This window comes from Ahaetulla prasina, chromosome 1 (assembly GCF_028640845.1).
Source record: "Ahaetulla prasina isolate Xishuangbanna chromosome 1, ASM2864084v1, whole genome shotgun sequence".
In the NCBI taxonomy this organism is placed as follows: Eukaryota; Metazoa; Chordata; class Lepidosauria; order Squamata; family Colubridae; genus Ahaetulla; species Ahaetulla prasina.
The window spans coordinates 273735979-273756229 of record NC_080539.1 but is presented as its reverse complement, the minus strand read 5'-3'; the positions used below and the strand labels follow the sequence as shown (position 1 = coordinate 273756229).

The following is a 20251-nucleotide window of genomic DNA, read 5'->3' as shown; positions in this document are numbered from 1 at the left end:
TTCCTCAGTTATCTCACAAACCTTAGTTTAATTAGGCAAACTGCCAAAGGCCCTTCCTGGCAAATGTCCAGAAGCCACAAAAACAAAGATGTACACGAAGCAGAAGATGAAGCAGAAGACGCAGCTACAGTTTTCTGGCAAAGTTGAAACACTAGTGCTGGTCTGTTTTAAGCCTTATGGGAGGGGCCAATCTTCTCTTGGCCCTACTCCTGAGTTGTCCTCTCTGCTTGAGCTGCTCTTGTCTTCTGGCAGCTCTTCTCATGAGTGCATTAGGAACAGGCTCCTCCTATTCCTCTGCCTCACTACCATCAATCTCTGGAGGCTCTGGAGTCCGCACCACACTCCGCACCACACTTCCCAATGGCCCTGGCCTCACCTCAGCCTCATCTCTGTCTGACTCTGTTGCCAGCTCCATAGGTGCTGATGGACCACAACACTTGGAAGCCTTTGTATACCAATACAAACTTCCTATTTGAGCTTGGAAAGCAACCAGACTAGTAGCTCTTTCCACTTAAGAATAATACGATACCTCTGAGAATCAATTCTCATTTCCTATGCCTGCTGCCCGAATCATAAGGAACTTACATGGAGCGTGAGATAGAGGTTACAGATGTAATTTAAAAACCCACTTTGAGTCATACAAGTTATTTGTAACATTATAGCATATAAGAAAGTCAAAGTCCAAAGCGATGAGGCAACATTAATTTTAATAGGAACTTCTTTTTTGGGGGTGGGGTGGGTAATGGCCAACAAATTGTGGAAGCTGTGTGAGACAAATCTGTTTGATAAAACTTGACAGCTTTGATAAATGTCACAATGTGAATAAAACAGCCTCTCTATTCATTAAGAAATTAGATGTCAGCCCAGCAATATGAACTGATGTACAAGCTCAACTCAGGAAGTATGTGGTGTAGGGAATGTGGTTATCTAGATTTCATCTTGAAGAAAATGTTGTAAAGTATTAATTGTAGAGTTAAGAATCTACATTTGGCCAGAAGAACACTTATTATTTTAGTTCAGTTGGATAATAACTCTCTGTTCCTGATCGGATTCCCTATAGTGCATCTGTATGGCAGAGATAACGTTTTCAACTAACATAAATTTTGGAGAAATGCTGTAGTTGAAGAGAACAAAGGGAAGTGAATGAGGCATATGATCCATTCCCAGTGAGGATGTATGGAATAAAGAGACAAGCCAACATAAACTTCTCTTTTTCCATCACAGAGACTTGGGGTTTTTTTTTCTTCCACTAATGTTTACCTTTGCGTTTGAAATGAAATGCAACATTTGCATATAAAAGCCAATGTGCTACATAAACTAAAATAGGTCTCTGCTCCTCTAGGATTTGCTACATGGCTAGAATACGGTTCAGAAAGTTCTGATGTTTCTCTTTTCAAAACTTTTTTTTTTTAAACGTGTTTTCAAAAAAGGCAACTTTTGCAACCGGAATCAATACAAATGTGTCTGAAGACAAACAAAATTTGCTTTTGGGCTGGTTGCAAGTATGGGAATTGGTTGATGGGATGGCTGGGAAGTGGGCATCCTGAGCCATTTTCAGAATGCCTTAACTTCTATTGCAAAAGGGAAACTCAGAAAGTTTGAGCTGGATGTGGTGGGCCTTTCTGCATCAAGACCCATAAGTAATCTACAACTATCAGATTTGACTGGATTAACCAGCTAAGAAACTTATTCCAGAGGATTGGGGCTATAAAAGATTAAAGGTGACACTGATTTTAGTTCTGCCGTCCTGTATTTTAATACTAAGGTTATTTTATTGCTATTTTAAGATTATCATTTGAATTAATTTAAAATTTAATTAATTTTAATTTCAAAAAAAAATGAAGGGACAAAATGGATATAGCAATTGCATTCAGCTTCATTCAAAATGTATGAGAAGAATTCACACTCCAATAATCTGCACCCCTTTCACCATTATAATGCAGTAAATCTTTGATTTAATGAAACTGGATTTAGTAGACTTTGGATTTAATGGAATTTTGTCTGATCTTCAGGGAACAACAGATTTCAATCTAAATCATAAGTTCATGGTCTCTGATGAATCATTTCTCGAGATTGTTTACTGTTTCCCCTTAAAACAGGTACTCCCCGATATCAGGAAAATAAGTTTTCTTAGATGTGAGTGCTTTGTGAGCTCATGATGTAACTGAGTGTGCTTTAACAGCTCCTTCTCCCTACTATTAATCTGTTTTCTCCTAAATTTTACTATATACCAAAGAAACTATGTTTAGTCCAAATTAGCCCAATGTTTGACAGGAAGAAGACATAAAAATGGGTGTATTTCTCCCCAGACAAAACTCCTTAAATTCCTTAAAAATAAAGGGCTCCGAACAGTCTTAAATGGTAATGAAAAATAGGCTAATTAGCAATAACTATATTATGCTATAACAATAATTCATTTATTGTTAGGATAAGTTCCTATGTTCTTTAATTTCATTCTCACATTATCCAGTCAAAAATTATACTTCATTTTAATACGTTTAAATATGCTGTTTGTTAAAGAGATGAAATTTCAATAAATTTTAATAGACCGTAGTTCATATCTGGATTTTATATGCAAGACTTAAGGCAATAAGTCTTGCCTTAACCATGAAAGTCAGCTGGGTGACTTTGGGCCAGTCACTTTCTCTCTCTCAGTCCAACCCATCTCACAGTTGTTGTTATTGTGAGGAACATAAGTGTGGAAATGTTCATTTTGAGTTATTTGTAAAAATAATAAAGGCAAGACACAAAGAAATAAATATGCAGCTGATTTAGGATAAAATTGTTCTTTTTTTAAAAAAATGATGATATTCATTAGAGACTTTTGTATGGGTGTATAAAATCCCTGATTTGTAACCATAAAATAGAACAGGAGAAGAATATCTTGTTCAGTCTTCTGTGGACAAAATTCATAATCTGCTGAAACCATTCCCTATTCCCTGTTGATACTTATCCAATCTCCTCTTAAAACACTTAAGGGAAATAAATGCTTTAACTCTCTTGGGCCATTTATTCTCCATAATCCCACTTCTGACTCATAAGTAGTACCTTTTGTACTGTATATTCAACATGTGTTGTTGAACAATCCTCAACCTTTAATGGTGCTAGCATATAATTCTCTTTCTGTTTTTTTAAAAAAACCTTTTAAAATCAAGCTGCTATCCTATTTCATCTTAATATTATCTCAGAGTTACTTCAATGACACCAATTTTTTCTTTCTTTCTATCTATCTATATTAGAAGCTGCATTTGATCTATCTCTGCTAAAATGTAAACTGTTTCTGTCTTACTTAAAGCGCACTGTAAATTGGACATAATTTATTAGGAGAATAAACAGTGGTATTTAATATAATTTTTGCCCATAGTATTATATTTTGGGCTCATATTTTTTTCAGCTCATCTACAGTTTCGCCTTTGATTTGCAGGGAAAACCTTTATCTTTTAAATGTATTTCAGTTCAATATGTTTTATTTCATTATACCAAGGTAATGTATAGCATATTTTATATTATAACTTATAAGATATTGCTTGCATCTTCCACTTGAAATCTGTGCAAATGAATACAGTAAACGGTATAGGGAAGTAGACCATTGAGAATGTGTTAAAGATTAGATGAAGATTTGTTTCTATAAATGCTGGCTGTCACAAAGATAGGGTAATAAGTTATAGCAATAGGGTTAAACAGGATAATAATATAGGCCACAGATAAAAGACACTGTGTGGCAGGGGTGGGTTATAAATTTTTTTGCTACCAGTTCTGTGGGCGTGGCTTATTTTGTGGGCATGGCTTGATGGTCATGTGACAGTGGGTGTGGTTTGATGGTCATATGACTGGGTAGGCGTGGCCAACTCAATGTCTCTCATGTCAAGGGGTACCTCGCCTGGCCCCTCCACTCCCAGCCATTCCTTGTCACACCCAGCCTCAACGTATCTATAGTTCTGCAAAAATGTTGTTCACCTTTTTGCAACTTTATTTTCTACATACTATAGATCAGGGGTCTCCAAACTTGGCCACTTCAACTCCCAGAATTCCTCAGCCAGCTTTGCTGTCTTAACGTCTTAAAGTGGCCAAAGTTAGAGACCTCTGCTATAGATGCACTTTCATGGACCACTGAAAGGAGGAAATGGCTCACATGCTTTGCCCAAGAGTGTGATAGGCAACAGGCTTTTAAGGGGCTGCTAGAAAGAAAGTGGGGGGAGTATTTTCCAAAGCACCAGAAGGCAAAACAAGAAGCAATGGATGGAAACTCAACAAAGAGAGAAGCAACCTAAAACTAAGGACAAACTTCCTGACAGTGTAAACCTATATAGGTTTCAGTCATAATTTCACATATAAAATAGCGATTCATGTAATACAACCTGCATATTGTTCAAAACAATCATTAGTATTATGGCTGATGTTTGACAGCAAGCCTAAAATCCCCATTCCCTCCCCACCCCACTAATCTGCTCTGGGAAGGAATCAAACTTCCCCCTCTTCATTTCCCAAATAAAATATCCCAGATATTTAAGGAATAAATACAGATATTTAAGGGCCGGGATAGCTCAGGCCATTAAGAAGCCTGTTATTAGAACACAGAGCCTGCAATTACTGCAGGTTCAAGCCCGGCCCAAGGTTGACTCAGCCTTCCATCCTTTATAAGGTAGGTAAAATGAGGACCCAGATTGTTGGGGGGGCAATAAGTTGACTTTGTAAAAAATATACAAATAGAATGAGACTATTGCCTTATACACTGTAAGCCGCCCTGAGTCTTCGGAGAAGGGCGAGATATAAATGTAAACAAAAATAATAATAATAATCAAGCTGCTAGCAAGGAACCTGCCTGGAATTCCACATTCCTGCCAGCTGCATAAAGGAAACTTTGTAAGTAGAAAACAGCTACCGGAAGTTCGGCTCCATTTATAAGCAGGCAGAAAACTCATTCAAGACAGGATACTTCACAATGGAAATCCGCCCAAACCTTTTTAGAAACACAAAGCCCATGTTGCACAAACCCCAAAACTTCAAAAACATTGAACCATACAAGAATTCCTCTTCTTATCCAATTTGTTGTTCAGCTGACTCAGAATGGAGCTTCTAGCCACTCTGTCAATTTAAAATGACAGTGTTTCCCCCCCCCCTTCTTCTTTGCCAAGCGATCTCCTGGCTGAGAAGCAGCCGATCAATTTAAAGGGACAGTGTCTTGTTGTTGTTTTTTCTCTTCTTTGACAAGTGAGTCTTGATTTTTTCCTTCTAGCCGATCAGCTGGGAGTCGGGAGGCAGCAATAGATTGGGGGTGGGGCCAGGCAGAATTTTTACTACCGGTTCTCTGAACTACTCAAAATGTTTACTACCGGTTCTTGCGAACTGGGGAGAACCGGTAGCAACCCACTACTGCTGTGTGGCTAGGATAAGATGACTGGATGAGTGGTAAAGAACAGGAGTCTCCAACCTTGACAATTTTAAGACTTGTGGACTTCAACTCCCAGAATTCTTTGCTGGCTTTGGTATTCTGGGAGTTGAAGTTCACAAGTTTTAAAGTTGTCAAGGTTGGAGACCCCTGGTAAAGAAGTTGGAACCACTGCTATAAGAATAAACTCAAAACAAATTACAAAGTAATAAGGCTATAGGGAATAAGAAAAATATCCATAAAGAAAGAGATTTGAGCATCCTATTTGAATGTAAGCATTTTATTTGAGGATTATTTGATAAATGATCTTATTCATGAGGATACTGTCACCTCCTGCCTGAGGTTGTCACGATCCCCAGTCTGAACATAAGTTAGTTTCTTTTTCTGGATTCTGCATTCTATACACATTTCAGCTAATATATCTTGCTCTAAACAGATGATATATGAGTTCAGTGAAGGCAGCATCTTGGTTTCTCCTGTACAGTGCAAACAAAGCAGAAAATTTCTGCCATCCCTTGTTTCACGGAAATATCCTAAAGCCACATTTTAGAAGCATGCAATGCTTCAAATTAGTTTTTCAAAATGCATGTAGAGCACAGAGGCAGTCAAAAATAGCACCAGTATCAGCAGCTCTTTAAAGCAGCTACATCTTTTTCTGGGATCATACAGCAGTTTTGAAATTAAGCTGCACAATACTGGGGAATGGTATAGATGTTATATTCCCAGCTTTGCTCCCAAGTACCTTTTGTGAAACTGAATACTGAAGTACTTTATAGGCCAACACCATTTACTGGCAGAAAGAAAAAAAATAAGTTAAACAATTAAACTAAGAAACTATGGTTCTTTAATGACAACTTATAATAATATATATATTTGGCTGTAGCTCAACCCTAGGCTATTGAAACAAATTCTTAATATTGTCAGGCGCAAGAAACCAAGAGCAGGACAGAGTTCAAAAGCACTGTGAGTTTATTTCATGCAATCTGTAAACAAGAATCTGTTCTTATCTACAAGGCAGATAAGACTTCAAGAGGAGTTGACTTAAATCTCTTTTGGCACATTGGAACTCCAGACTGATGATGCATTTGACCCCATTCTTGGGCTCAGCTGGTCTTCTCCTACAAATGTGGCTTTTTATGAACTAATATTCATTGTTTCAGATGAAATGGGGAACTGGATTACTAGATATTTCCTCATTTAATCATGGGTCAGGTGAAAAGAGTAGCAAATAGGCCTCAGATACTTTCCAAAGCATGGCCTATAAATGTACATGTGGAAGAGAATGGGGGTTACTTATGCTCTAAAAAAATACAAGTGATCCTCGTTTAAAAATATGGTGGCAATGAATGAGTGATAGTTACAACTGGTTCTTGGAGTTCTGCCATTGCAAGCATCCCCACAATTATGTGATTGCAATTTGTTATTATAAAAGAATAAAGGTAATTTATATGCAATTCTTGTCTTGGCTTTCAATAAAGTATATTAACATTTAAATGGCAAAGATAATGTTACAAGTTAATGTTTTGTCTGAGAATGAAAAGAAAAAAGAAATCAGAAATATTATTAATTCTATACTAGAAGATGCTTAAACAACAATGTGAAATCATTATACCTGCATTATGCCTTGACCTTTTGTCAATACTCTTAATCTTTAATTTTTTTTCATTTTTAAAATCATGTGGGTAGTCTAAACCTTACGCTTATACATGTTCTTTACTTATGCACTGATATTGACAAATGAAATCATATTAAAAGTTGGTTTCTTACTTACTGAGATGAACATAAAGCAGTAACCTGGTTAGCTTATTGATTCATTGAATAGTATTCACTAGCCTACTATTAAGCAAACTGATAATATAATGGACATGCAACATTATTATTATTTTTTTGCAGTATGTTAAACATCAGTAAAATTTACACTGCAATATCTCATCCCTCATGAGTTTTATTGAGTAGCCTTGGCTTCTTTGCAACATGTTGAATCTTAATAGAAGTTAACCTTCAAATTATTGTAATTTATCCTGTGGAATTTTATTTTAAATTTCGCTTGTAATATTTCTTCCGAGCATAGTTGGAAGGAAAAAGAAAGAGGTGTATGTAAAGAAAATGTAGACTGTATCCAAGAGAACCCATTTCTTTCTTCTGAAATGTTTCAGTTTCTTTATTGACTATCTGATCTCTGTCTTTTATGTGGCCTACAGCTATATTAGTGTGAAGTTTCCAAAAGATGCCCTAATTAATTCATGAGCCACTAGCTCTTTGTTGAGTTCTTTGTGGGCTGTTTTCTCTTCATAATGATTATATCTTTATTATTTAGACGGATAATAGTTCAGTCTGAGAGAGAGCTGCCCAGAGTCTCTGGAAGTTAGGGTGGCATATACATTTCATAAATTATCATTTTGATAAATGTTATAACCAGAATCATAGAGATTCTGTTCTCATTATACTACTGTTTCCAGTTGCAAAAATTGGACCAACCTGTAGCATTAAAAGCATTGCTGCTATCAGGTAGGTCCAGATGCCTTCCTGTCCTGAAGATTGTTGCTTTTACTGTTCTACAACGTGTTATTGGGTAGGAACATGTAATATATGATCTCAGAGGACAAATCTCTTTCACAGAGAAAGAGCTTCATACTGAACATTCTTTGGGTCTTAGCCTCTTTCATCCAGAGCATCCTCTTCTACTTGCCCATGAAGTGCAGGCAGAGTTTACCTGAAGAAGATGCTGTTAAAAGTAAGGCCCAAGCTGTCCTCATGAGTGGGGTGATGGTAGCAGACATGCATCCTTCATTGTTACCACCACACTTCATTATGCAGTGCCTTGTTTTTGTAATTATTTGTAATATTTTATCCTGCTTTTCTGTTAAAAATAGTTAAAGGCATGAATTGATGCCTTTTTCTCTTTTCGCTCTAGCCCACTTCATATTCTTCTCTTAGCGTCTGGCGCCAGTCCTTACATCCGCTTCCTAGTACTTGCCTGCATGATGGCTCTCATTGCTGATTTGTTTCATTGTTGCCATTCTTGTTGTTTATTTTGCTTTGCCCTGCTCTGCTTTATTCTCTTTCCATCATGAAATTATCCTGGTGTTTCCTGACATGTTGCCCCTTTCCCCAACCAGTACCTCTCCTCTCAAAAAATTACTGCAGATTTATTCTTTAATTTCTTCTCTGACTCTGATATTATTGAAGAGTTTCGATTAGATCAGCGAACACGGATGAACATTAAAAAGTAGAAAAACGGCAAGCGCAACACTGTGCATTATATGTAAATCATATATGCTAGAATGGGAGCAATGCAGAAAATATATATATGATCCTCCTTCCTATTCTTCTGATGCAGAAAAAATGCATATAGGATCCTCCTTCCTATTCTTGCCATTTAAAAGGTGCATTTATCAGAACGAAAAAGGCTTAGGATGCCAAATAGCTTTGCCACATCTATAGTGTTTGGGAGCTTCTGTAGGAGAACTTTGCATTTTAATAGAAAGCAAAATGGAATTCAGTATTTTTGTGATGGAAATGCCTTTGACAACAGATTGCAAATGGTTAGCTTAATATGGAAGAATAATTTCTCATTATTCTAAGCGAACTATCTGCGTGCCACTTACTACACTCCTTCCATTATGAGGAACAGCAGCAATATCATCCTGAACACATTTGATTTATATATGAATACTTATGAAACAACCTTCTGGGGACTTTCCCCTTTGCCGCCAATTGTGTTTGAAATAGAATATGAACAGTATCCTTTTGCATGCATTTTTTTTCTGGCAACCATAACAACAGTTCATTTGAATTGGCACATTATTTTGAGAATCATCACATAGACACAAATAAAAATTGTTAGGGAGATGATAGATATTGGAGGTACTCTTATTATAATATATTATACTTTCACAAATACAGTAATACTGAAAATATACCTGTTGAGAGATTTGCTCCAAAGAGATGGCTTTGAGATTGCATGTTAACAAGTACATTAAAATCAACTAGCTAAAACAAGCCAAACACTTCACAAAATTAGGGTCACAATTAAAATATGCAGCATTACATTCAGGTTAAATAACTTAATTTGGGTTAATAAGGAGAAAAGTGTCTATAAGGCACCCATCGAATGATAATATCTAAGCTTTAATCTTTTTTACCCTTTTTTTGAAATGCTGCCATTTGACAGTTTCAAGTTATGCATGACCAGCTGTTTTAAAGATCATTTTTGAGAATTTTCTTTTCAAGCTGTGGAGAATAATGAGTTTCCAGAAAGTCAACTCCTATTTGGGGGCCAAAGATGCAGTTGACTGAGAGTAATTAATACTGTTTTGTAATCTGTTTGAAGTAGGATGACATTGGCGAAAAGTACTACTTCAGTTCAGCCACAACAATCTTTAGGGATCTAACAGTGAGCTAGCTGAAAGATTGTCATACAGTTTAAAGAACCTAAGTAAAATATGTACTGTATGCCTTTTCCAGCAGCTAGTCAGGAACCAATCAAGATTTAAATAATATTTCATGAGGCAAGAAAAATTGGATGTTTGGGTGTATGTGGCATCTGAGAGATCCTTGTTCATCAATATATTTCTCAAATGCTTAAGTATTTATTTATTTATTTATTTATTTATTTTGTCACAACAATATATATAAGCATCACACAAAAAGATTATATAGTATATAAACATATATATGAGGGAATATTAGGAGGTATAAGCATATATATATATATATATATATAAGAAGAAAAGAAGAAAAACAATAGGACAGGAACGGTAGGCACGTTTGTGCTCTTATGCACGCCCCTTATGGTCCTCTTAGGAATGAGGTGAGGTCAATAGTAGAAAGTTTTTGGTTAAAGCTTTTGGGATTATGGAAAGAGACCACCGAGTCATGTAAAGTGTTCCAAGCACTGATGATTCTGTTACAGAAATCATGTTTTCTGCAATCTAGATTAAAGCGGTTAACATTGAGTTTAAATCTGTTGGTTGCTCTTGTATTATTGCAATTAAAGCTGAAGTAGTCTTTAACAGGAAGGACATTACAATAGATGATTCTATGAGTTAAACTTAGGTCTTGTCGAAGGCGACGGAGTTCTAAGTTTTCTAAGCCTAGGATTTCAAGTCTGGTGGGATAAGGTATTTTGTTGTTTTCAGAGGAGTGAAGAACTCTTCTTGTAAAATATTTCTGGACATGTTCAATTTTACTGATGTGAGAAATGTGGTGAGGGTTCCAGACATATTCAATAAAGAAACATATGCACAGCTTTGGGTGAGCCACTGACTCTGAATATCTTTATACTGTTGTTATGGGGTTTATTCAAATTAACTTTTGAATTTTCAATTTTAAACATTTCAATCAAAAATTTAGACTAAATCCTCTTTTCCCCTCCCAAAGGTGCAAGAACCTCACCTTTCCAGAGAGTCTTCCTGAGGTCAGCATTGTTTTCATATTTGTGAATGAAGCCCTTTCGGTGATTCTACGGTCCATTCATTCTGCAATCGATAGGACTCCTGCTCATTTGTTGAAAGAGATTATTTTAGTGGATGACAATAGTAACAACGGTGAGTAGCATGTACCAAATAGATGGCATGTTTTTGGGTGTGTTCCAATGCATTCTTAATGAAATCATTCTGTATTCAAGATGACTTTGATGTTGTAGCTGACTTTGTAAAGAACAAAGTTAGTCACGATCTTTCATTCCCCAGTATTTTTTTCTCCTTTTATATCTGCACTAAATGGATCATTTCATAAAAAGAACTCTTTTTTCAGGCTATTAGGCCCATCTGGTCCACATTCTGTCTCACAGTGGCCAACTGGATGCCTTTGGGAAGCTCATAAGACTGAGCAGCAGGTTGTTGATAGCCTCCTTCAGATTCCATTTCCCAGCAACCAGTATTAACATACTACATATAATTTAGGAAGTAATGAACAACTACCAGTATTAGCCACTGATAGTCTGATACTCCATGAACCACCCCATTCCCTTTTAAAAACCATCCCAGTTGCTTGTCCTTTCTTTAACTTTTACCACAGTTTAATTACGTGTCATGTAAAAAAAAAGTATTTTTTTTATCATGCTCAGTTCCAGAACTTACATGGCAGTGGTGAGATCCTAAGCTTAAACTAAGAAGTTCTATAGGCACAGCTCAGATATACAAAAAAATGTTACTACCCAAAACAAACAAAATGAAATAAGTACAATCAAATTGTAAGCTCTTTGAGCTCCAGTTTAGGTAAGACTTCAAAAATTAAAGGAAGGCAATAGGAAGACTATTGGAAAAAGCACTTAGGGGCCTCTGGTGGCTCAACAGACTAAGCAGTCTGTTATTAACACAGCTGCTTGCAATTACTGCAGGTTCTAGTCCCACCAGGCCCAAGGTTGACTCAGCCTTCCATCCTTTATAAGGTAGGTAAAATGAGGACCCAGATTGTTGGGGCAATAAAAGTTGATTTTTGTATATAATATACAAATGGATAAAGACTATTGCTTAACACAATGTAAGCCGCCCAGAGTCTTTGGAGATGGGCGGGATATAAATTCCAAAAAAAATATTGGAGGAATGCTTGGTCAGTTTTTGAGGTTCCAATCATTCTGTATTGAATCCTGAGAAACCCCATAATCGTTAATAGTTTCAACCCTAAAAACCATTGAACAGGCAGCAATCATGTGATCATCATTTGACCAGGAAGTCAATGGAGGGAAGGTTGCAAGCTGGCACCTGCTGAAGGATTTCCTCTCCCCTCTGTGCATGGGGGTGAAGGGTGACTCTTGCAGTGGGCTGGAAAAAGGAAGTTCAAATCATGAAGATCCAAGCTTATTTTCTCCAGTTTAGCACTAGATTTCCCTTCCGCGCACAGAGGGGAGGGCAACTCCTTCAGACTGGAAAAAAAAAAGATCTTAAAGTTCCTTTGTGCACATAAAGAGGAGCTGTCTGCCCTCCTTTGACAAACAACTCTTTCACACTATCCACTTAATAACTGCTTGTAGTCACTCAATGACTTCAACTGGGAGAACCATTGAGATTATGGTCCTGGAGTGAAGTGCTCCTCTGGCTTAATCACTGTTTTGTTCAATGACTGAAATTCTGTTTCCAAATTAGTTGTAAATTGAGATCTACCTGTAGTGGTGTCTTCCATTCATGTCTCAGCTCTAGAGATTCAACTTTTTGATCTAGTCACGATGTCTGCATAACTTAATAAAAGCACTTCTTGTATGTTTCACCTGATAGCCCATCTTTGAACTAGCTGATTAAAGCATTTTCTGTTTTAACTGATATGCTGTGTTGGTTGTTGAAACTCAACAACATAATTCTGTACTGATCACAGATTCTATCTTATAGGCTAATTATAAATTATACGAAGTTCACATGGGGAGTCAACTAGTTCCAGAGATATAATAGACACCGAGCAAGAATAAAATTAAATTTATTTGAATTCCATCATATTTTTATAGCTGAAAAGTCTTAGAGTCAGTTTAGAGTCTTATCATTGTGATAATTAGTTCTGTTCTATCAGTTAGGCAAGTGGTCCCATCTGTTAGCAAGATGATTCATTACATAGCTGGGTAGTGCATCAGGATAGCCATTTGGTAATATTACTGAAGAAAGTCATTAACCACTAGATCAAAACTCAACAGAAGTCATCATGTCAATTCTTGATCTTTATTTTATTTTTATTTATTTTATTTGTCACAACAGTATATATAAGCATAAGCATGAAATAATTATACGATATATAAGCATGTATATAAGCATAAGTATAAAATAACTATACAAATTGGATACAATCAAAGGGGACATTGGGACAGGAACGGTAGGCACGTTGGTGCTCTTATGCACCCCCCTTACAGACCCCTTAGGAATGGGGTGATGTCAATAGTAGATAGTTTTTAGTTAAAGCTTTGGGGATTTTGGGAAGAGACCACAAAGTCAGGTAGTGCATTCCAGGCATTAACAACTCTGTTACTGAAGTCATATTTTCTGCAATCAAGATTGGAGCGGTTCACATTAAACTTAAATCTATTGTGTGCTAGTGTATTGTTGTGATTGAAGCTGAAGTAGTCTTCAACAGGAAGGACGTTGTAACAGATGATTCTATGAGTTAAACTCAGGTCATGTTGAAGGTGGCAGAGTTCTAAATTTTCTAAACCCAGTATTTCAAGTCTGGTGGCATAAGGTATTTTGTTGTAATCAGAGGAGTGGAGAACTCTTCTTGTAAAATATTTCTGGACATGCTCAATTGTATTAATGTCCGAAATGAGGTGTGGGTCCCAGACAGGTGAGCTGTATTCAAGAATTGTTCTAGCAAATGTTTTATATGCTCTGGTTAGTAGTGTAGTGTTTCTGGAGAAGAAGCTACGCAAGATTAAGTTTACAACTCTTAAAGCCTTTTTTGTGATGTAGTTGCAGTGGGCTTTGGCACTTAGATCATTGGATATGAAAACTCCAAGGTCTTTAACGGGGTGGGGGTCATCTACAAGGTAATGGCCATCGAGCTTATATTTAGTGTTTAGATTCTTTTTTCCAATGTTTAACACAGAGCATTTGCTGATTGAGATTTGGAGTTGCCAGATTTTTATACGTTGCCTTTCTTCTCATATTAATGGTAGTGAATTTGGGCATTGAGATGGTTGGACCTGAGTCACCAAAACTGAGCAGTAAATTGAAAATCTCCACACTTTACATGGCAAAATCCAGATCCAAATCTAGACAAGTCAGGACATGTCTCAAAGACAGCTCTAGATTAAAAAAAATTATTGTCAGCAAGGAGGAAGCTAAATGAGCAGCTGCTTGTCCACTGCTGTGCGAATATATCTGTCCCTCTGATTCCCAGGGTGATTCAAACTCTTAATTTTCTACTTACCATCTGTCCCATTCACTAATTGATTTTCTTAATGGTGTTTGGTTATCCTGAAGCTGAATATTTGTTAAGTGTTTACATAATTTCTAACTCTAGCCTAAAAAGTGCTGACTTTTGTCTTACTCATTAAATGATCTGTCTTGAATCTCTTTCCATTTAGATTAAATGTGTATTTTCTCCACTATTATTTGTGTGATGGAAAAATTTCTGTTTATACAAGTTATCTATGCCATGTAAAATATCTATCATATCCCATTTATCTATCTATCTATCTATCTATCTATCTATCTATCTATCTATCTATCTATCTATCTATCTATCTATCTATCTATCTACCTACCTACCTATCTATTTATCTATCTATCATCTCATGGCTGTCCTTACCTCCTTCATTCCAGTCTAAGGATCCTTCATTGCTATACCCATCCTTACAATGGAAGTCCTGTAATCAACCCTAATCATCTTGATTGCTATTTTTTGCATTTTTTCTACCACTGTATGTACAGTGATAGTACAGTGGCAAAAATATGTCATATTCCAACGGTGGTTTCATCCTATATATTTATAAGGGCACTATTGTATCAGCAGTTCTATTTTCATTTCCCTTCCTAATAATTTCAATCAGGGAACTTGCCTTGTTTTACAGCAGCTGCATACTGGGTTGACATTTTCATTGAGCTTTCTATCATGACTCTGGGTCCTTCTCTGACACTTTAGATCTCATTAATATCCAGATAAACTTTGAATTATCTGTATCAACATGCATCATTTCACATTGTTTACACTGAGCTACATTTGCCATTTCGAAATCCATTTTTACAGTCTGAAGAGATTCTTTTTGAACACCTCACAATCTCCTTTTTTATTTTACTATGCTGAACAGTAAGGTAACATCAGCAAACCACTTCACTAATTCCTGATCATTTATTTATATAAAAATTAGAAAGCATTGGTTCCAGCACAAATTTCCAGGGAACCCTACTTTGTATTTCTCAACAGTATCAGAACTGGACATTTACTTACTTATCCTTACAGTACAGTCATTTACCAAGTAAATTACTTAAGCCTATATGTTGTCAAATATTTATTTTGTTTTTGCCGGCAGCACTTCAGCAAAAAGCTGCCTAATTATTTAAATATGCCTGAAAATATTATGCTTTCTGTGAAGAAATCGCTATGAATGAAATTAAAACCTTCCACAATTGTTAGATAATTGTTAGATAAAGTCATAAAACATGACTTCTGTAACAGAGTTGTTAATGCTTGGAACAGACTACCTGACTCTGTGGTCTCTTCTCAAAATCCCCAAAGCTTTAACTAAAAACTGTCTACTATTGACCCTATTCCTAAGAGGTCTGTAAGGGGCATGCATAAGAGCACAAACGTGCCTACCATTCCTGTCCTATTGTTTCTTTTCATTATATCCAGTTAATATAGTTATTACATACTTATGCTTATATATATGCTTATATATTATATAGTTACTTTCATGCTTATGCTTATATATACTGTTGTGACAAAATAAATAAATAAAATTCCTCAAACCATAAGATCATTTTCAGATGCTTTCATAAGAAAAAAAGATAGTGACCAGATGTAGATTATCCAAGTTTTGAAACTCCTGTTCTCAGTTTACAGAAAGGCATTGAAGCTAAAGTCTTTTCATTTCCAATTATTAGATTTTTTTAATGATGGTTTGGTCTGCCATTGTGACTTTATTGTTTAAAATTTGTTATTTATATTTGATTGTTTAAACATATTTCAAAGTTGATCCAAGAGTCCTATGGGTTGAAGAAGTGTGATATAAACATCTATGTAAACATAAATGTTGTACCTTGATGAACTTATCTTTTCTTTTATGTACACTGAGAGCATATGCACCAAGACAAATTCCTTGTGTGTCCAATCACACTTGGCCAATAAAATTCTATTCTATTCTATTCTATTCTATTCTATTCTATTCTATTCTATTCTATTCTATTAAATAGCTTATGCTATCTCGGGAGTAAGACTGATATTTAAAATGTGATGACATCTGTGTTTAAATGTGTCAAGTATTCTATGATATGTTCTGGATGAAAAAAGATGTCATACTTAAAAGCATACACGATACCCCTTTTCTCTTGTAAATCCATAGCAGGATTTTTAAATATTGAATCAGCTAGAATGCATAATATTTCTGCTTTGAGTAGCTGTGTTTATGTTTTGATTTTTTTTATTATGTGGCATTAACTTCTAGTGACCACATAGGTAGATTTTCTCTGTAATGGTCGGTCCCTAATGGTTTTTCATGTCTTCCAGCAATGCATGTCCAACAATTTTATTGTAATTGAGTCTATTCTTCTTGTTGCTGGTTATCCTCTCCTTTTCCTTCCTTCCTTCCTTCCTTCCTTCCTTCCTTCCTTCCTTCCTTCCTTCCTTCCTTCCTTTTATGTTTCTTATTTTATCCTTATAATTTTGACACAAGCCTTGCTTCTGGTTTAATAAAAATCTGCTCCAGAATAATGGTGTTCAGCTAAATTTTGTGAGAACACCAACCTGAATTTAAAAGAAATAAGCACTTCTATATTATTTTATACATGGTCAGTCATCCAGTGAAATTTACACTGGTGCTAAATGAGTAGTACTTATGAGCCGTCCTCAAAGGTATGGCCATTGCAGCATCCCCATGGTCATGTGAATGTTATCTGGACATTTAGCGACCAGCTTGCTATTCTGCTGTTGCAGCATTTGCACTCTTGTGATTGCCATTTGCAACATTCACTTCCAACCATCAAAGTCAATGGGAAAGCTGGCAGGAGGTCATAAATGCTGACCATGTGATGTCACACTGAACAATGTTGCAGAGTTTGCACAACAACAGCAACCAGAAGTGACGGAAGTGCCATGACTAAGTGATGCAGTCATGTGATGCCACACTTTACAATGGAAAATTCTGGTCCTAATTTTTGGAAAATGAAAATTAATGGAAAATTTAGCAATGGAAAATTCTGGTCCCAATTCTTGTCATTAGTTGAGGACTACCTGAATTCTATTCTTATTATATTAGGAAAATCTTGAAATCCAAATTCTGATTAACGCGCACATTATGTATAAACTTGTTCTATACCTATAGAAATGTTTTTTCTTTCACTCAACTGCTGCAAATGTTTCTTTAAAAATTTTACAAGAGATAATCACAAAGAAGGCAGCATCTAAAATTAATGTCCTTGTTTTCATCCCTTTATTCTTCATCCTTTGATGAAGGTGCCAAACCGTTTTAAGGGGATTTAAAGTTTTAGAGAGGGGTGGGAGTTTATGAATATTTAGTATATTTTAGCTTGTGATTGTTGATTATAATACCTGGTATTTGCTCTGAGAAGTCCGGGGGGGTGGGGGGGAGGGGGGAGGGAGGGGGAGAGGAGTGGAAATGATACATGGAATGGTTATCAATGTACAGTAATGATTGAAGATATGAAATTAAAATTTGAAATGAGATTGGGGCTGCTCGACTGCCATTTTAGAAGGGGGAGAGAGGGGTAGAAGAGGGAATAAAGTAGGTAGGAAAGAGGTGAGAAGGAGGTGGGGAGTAAGAAGGTTAGAAAGGGTGGAAGAAGGGAGGAGTGGAGAAGGAGGAGAGGAAGTAGTAAAGTGAAGGAGATGAAGGAAGGGGAAAGTAGTAGAAGGTAGAGGGAGGTTGTAAAGAAAGGAAGTGGCAGTCAGGCAGGCCCGACTTAGTAATAAATAAAAATTAATGATCAATGATGGATAACAGATTGTACATTAATATGATGTTGGAAAATGGAAATAAAAAACTTTTTATAAAAAAAAAGAAAAGAAAATGCATGCTTTTCAATAAAATGTGTTAGTCAGAAAAGGTGCTACTAAATAACCAGATTCTCCCTTGGATCAAGCTTCTTGGATGAGAAGCAAATCGTCTTTTTCTTCGTCCTCAGGGAAAAAACAGTCCAGCTGCCTTTTGAAAAAGCACTTTTGAGACAGATTCTCCTTGATTTTTAAGCTGCAATGAACTGTCTTGACTCTCCTCCTACAATGAAGAATTATAGATGATCAAAACAAATGGTTAGCAAAGCAAAGGAAATAAGTGAACTAAGCAAGTTGAAGAATGGAACAACACATCCAGCTGAATCTTAATACAAGAAAAGTTAAGCAATTCTGAGAAAACTGTAGTTTTGAAGCTTATAATCAGTCAAAGTTTGAAATCTGGAGACTGAACCTTTTTTTTTTTTTTTTTTTTAAGTTTTATTTTCATTTTCCAACAACCTATTCAATATACAGTCTCTTATTCAACATTAGTCATTAAATTTTCATTTGTTACTTATTCGGACCTGCCCAGCTACCACTTCCTTCTTAACAAACCTTTCCTCCTCCCTTCTCTACTTTCTTCTACTTTCTTCATCCTTCCTCTCCTTCACTTTTCTACGTCCTCTCCTCTTTCCCTACTCTTCTCTTCCACCCTTTCTAACCCTCTCTCTTTCCCCTTTCTTCTTCCTCTCCTTTCCCCCTTTTCTACCTCTCTCTTCCCTACCTACTTTCTTCCTTCACTCCCTCCTCTCCCTCTTCATTCCCTTCTGAAATGGCAGCTGAGCAGCCCCGCTTTCATTTCAAATTATTTCTATTTCTTAATTACATATCTTCAATCATTCCTTTACATTGATCCTTCATCTCCCCCCTCTCCCCCCTTCCCCCCCTCCCCCCTCCCACCCCCCGAGACTTCCCAGAACAGAGTACAGGGTATAAAATTAACAATCATAAATTAAAATACAACATAAGTCAAATCCATAGTCACTCCTCTCTCTAAGACCTTAACTCCCCTTCCAAAAACAGAAAAGTACATTCTTCTTCCAGTCCATTATATATCAGTCCATTCCACTCCTAAAATCTTCAGAATCTTCCAATTAAGTTAGTATTTCCAGTTCATCAATAAAATATCTTCATCAATTAAGACCAAATATATCTCCAATCTTCATCGATCAAGACCAAAACGATATTCCATCTTCCAGTATTCATCAGAAATTCTTCTATAATATACCTTTCTTCCTTAAACAGTATCCCAAATATAATTCATATTTCCAGCTTAAATTCTTAAATTTTTATCCAATCTCCAAAAGTAAACAATATTCTATCTTCTCATATCTTTAATATCACTTACATAAATCAAATAACATTGCTAATATTAATATTTCATACATCTGTCAGATAACATTATTAAAATTATAACTTATAGCCAAAATATATCAATTATAACAAATTCTATTTAACCAGATACCAACATTACATCCATAAATTTTTCTATCCTCCAAGGGTTAAACAATATTCCATCTTCCCATTCCTTTATCTTCTATCTTACACATTTCCTTACACATTTTCAATCTCCAAAAATATCACTTACATAAATCAAATAACATTGCAAATATTAATATTTCTTCAATTTACCTTACATCTATCAAATAACATTATTAAGATTATAACTTATATCCAAAATATATCAATTATAACAATTAAATTCTATTTAACCAGATACCAACATTACATCCATAAATTTTTCTATCCTCCAAGGGTTAAACAATATTCCATCTTCCCATTCCTTTATACCTCACATATATTAAATAATGATATACCCAAAATAAGTCAGTTGTAAAAATTAAACCCTATATATATATGTTAAAAAAAGAAAATACCATCAAAATCACATCTTAAGCATTCTCCTTCCCCTTGTCTTCTATCTTACACATTTCCTTACACATTTTCTTACACCTTTTCCACCATCTGCTCATCAATCAACTTAACATCTAGCAATAAAGACTTTCCAATCTTTAATATATTGGTGTAAAAATCTCTTGTTTAAAAACTTATTAAGAAAAGATAAGCCTCCAAAAGTTCCTATTAAAAAAAAACCAAAAAGTAATAATAATAATAAAAAAAAAAATTCCATATTTGAAATGAAGAAGTTTGCAAGATTTTAATAATTAGCTCTGTTTGCTTAAGAATCATTCCTAAACTGTAAAATCTACC

The 20251-nt window shown here is 35.7% G+C and overlaps 1 protein-coding gene across 5 annotated transcripts in view; it reads left to right on the top strand.

The window, feature by feature from the left end:
* The window catches only part of GALNT18 (polypeptide N-acetylgalactosaminyltransferase 18), a 397689-nt gene that overhangs the window by 247816 nt on the left and 129622 nt on the right, over positions 1–20251 (top strand). For all 5 annotated transcript variants that reach the window (XM_058159996.1, XM_058159987.1, XM_058159968.1 and 2 more), the window contains one exon: positions 10772–10938. In XM_058159996.1, coding sequence (XP_058015979.1) covers positions 10772–10938 — 167 coding nt within the window. The remainder of the gene's footprint in view (positions 1–10771; positions 10939–20251) is intronic.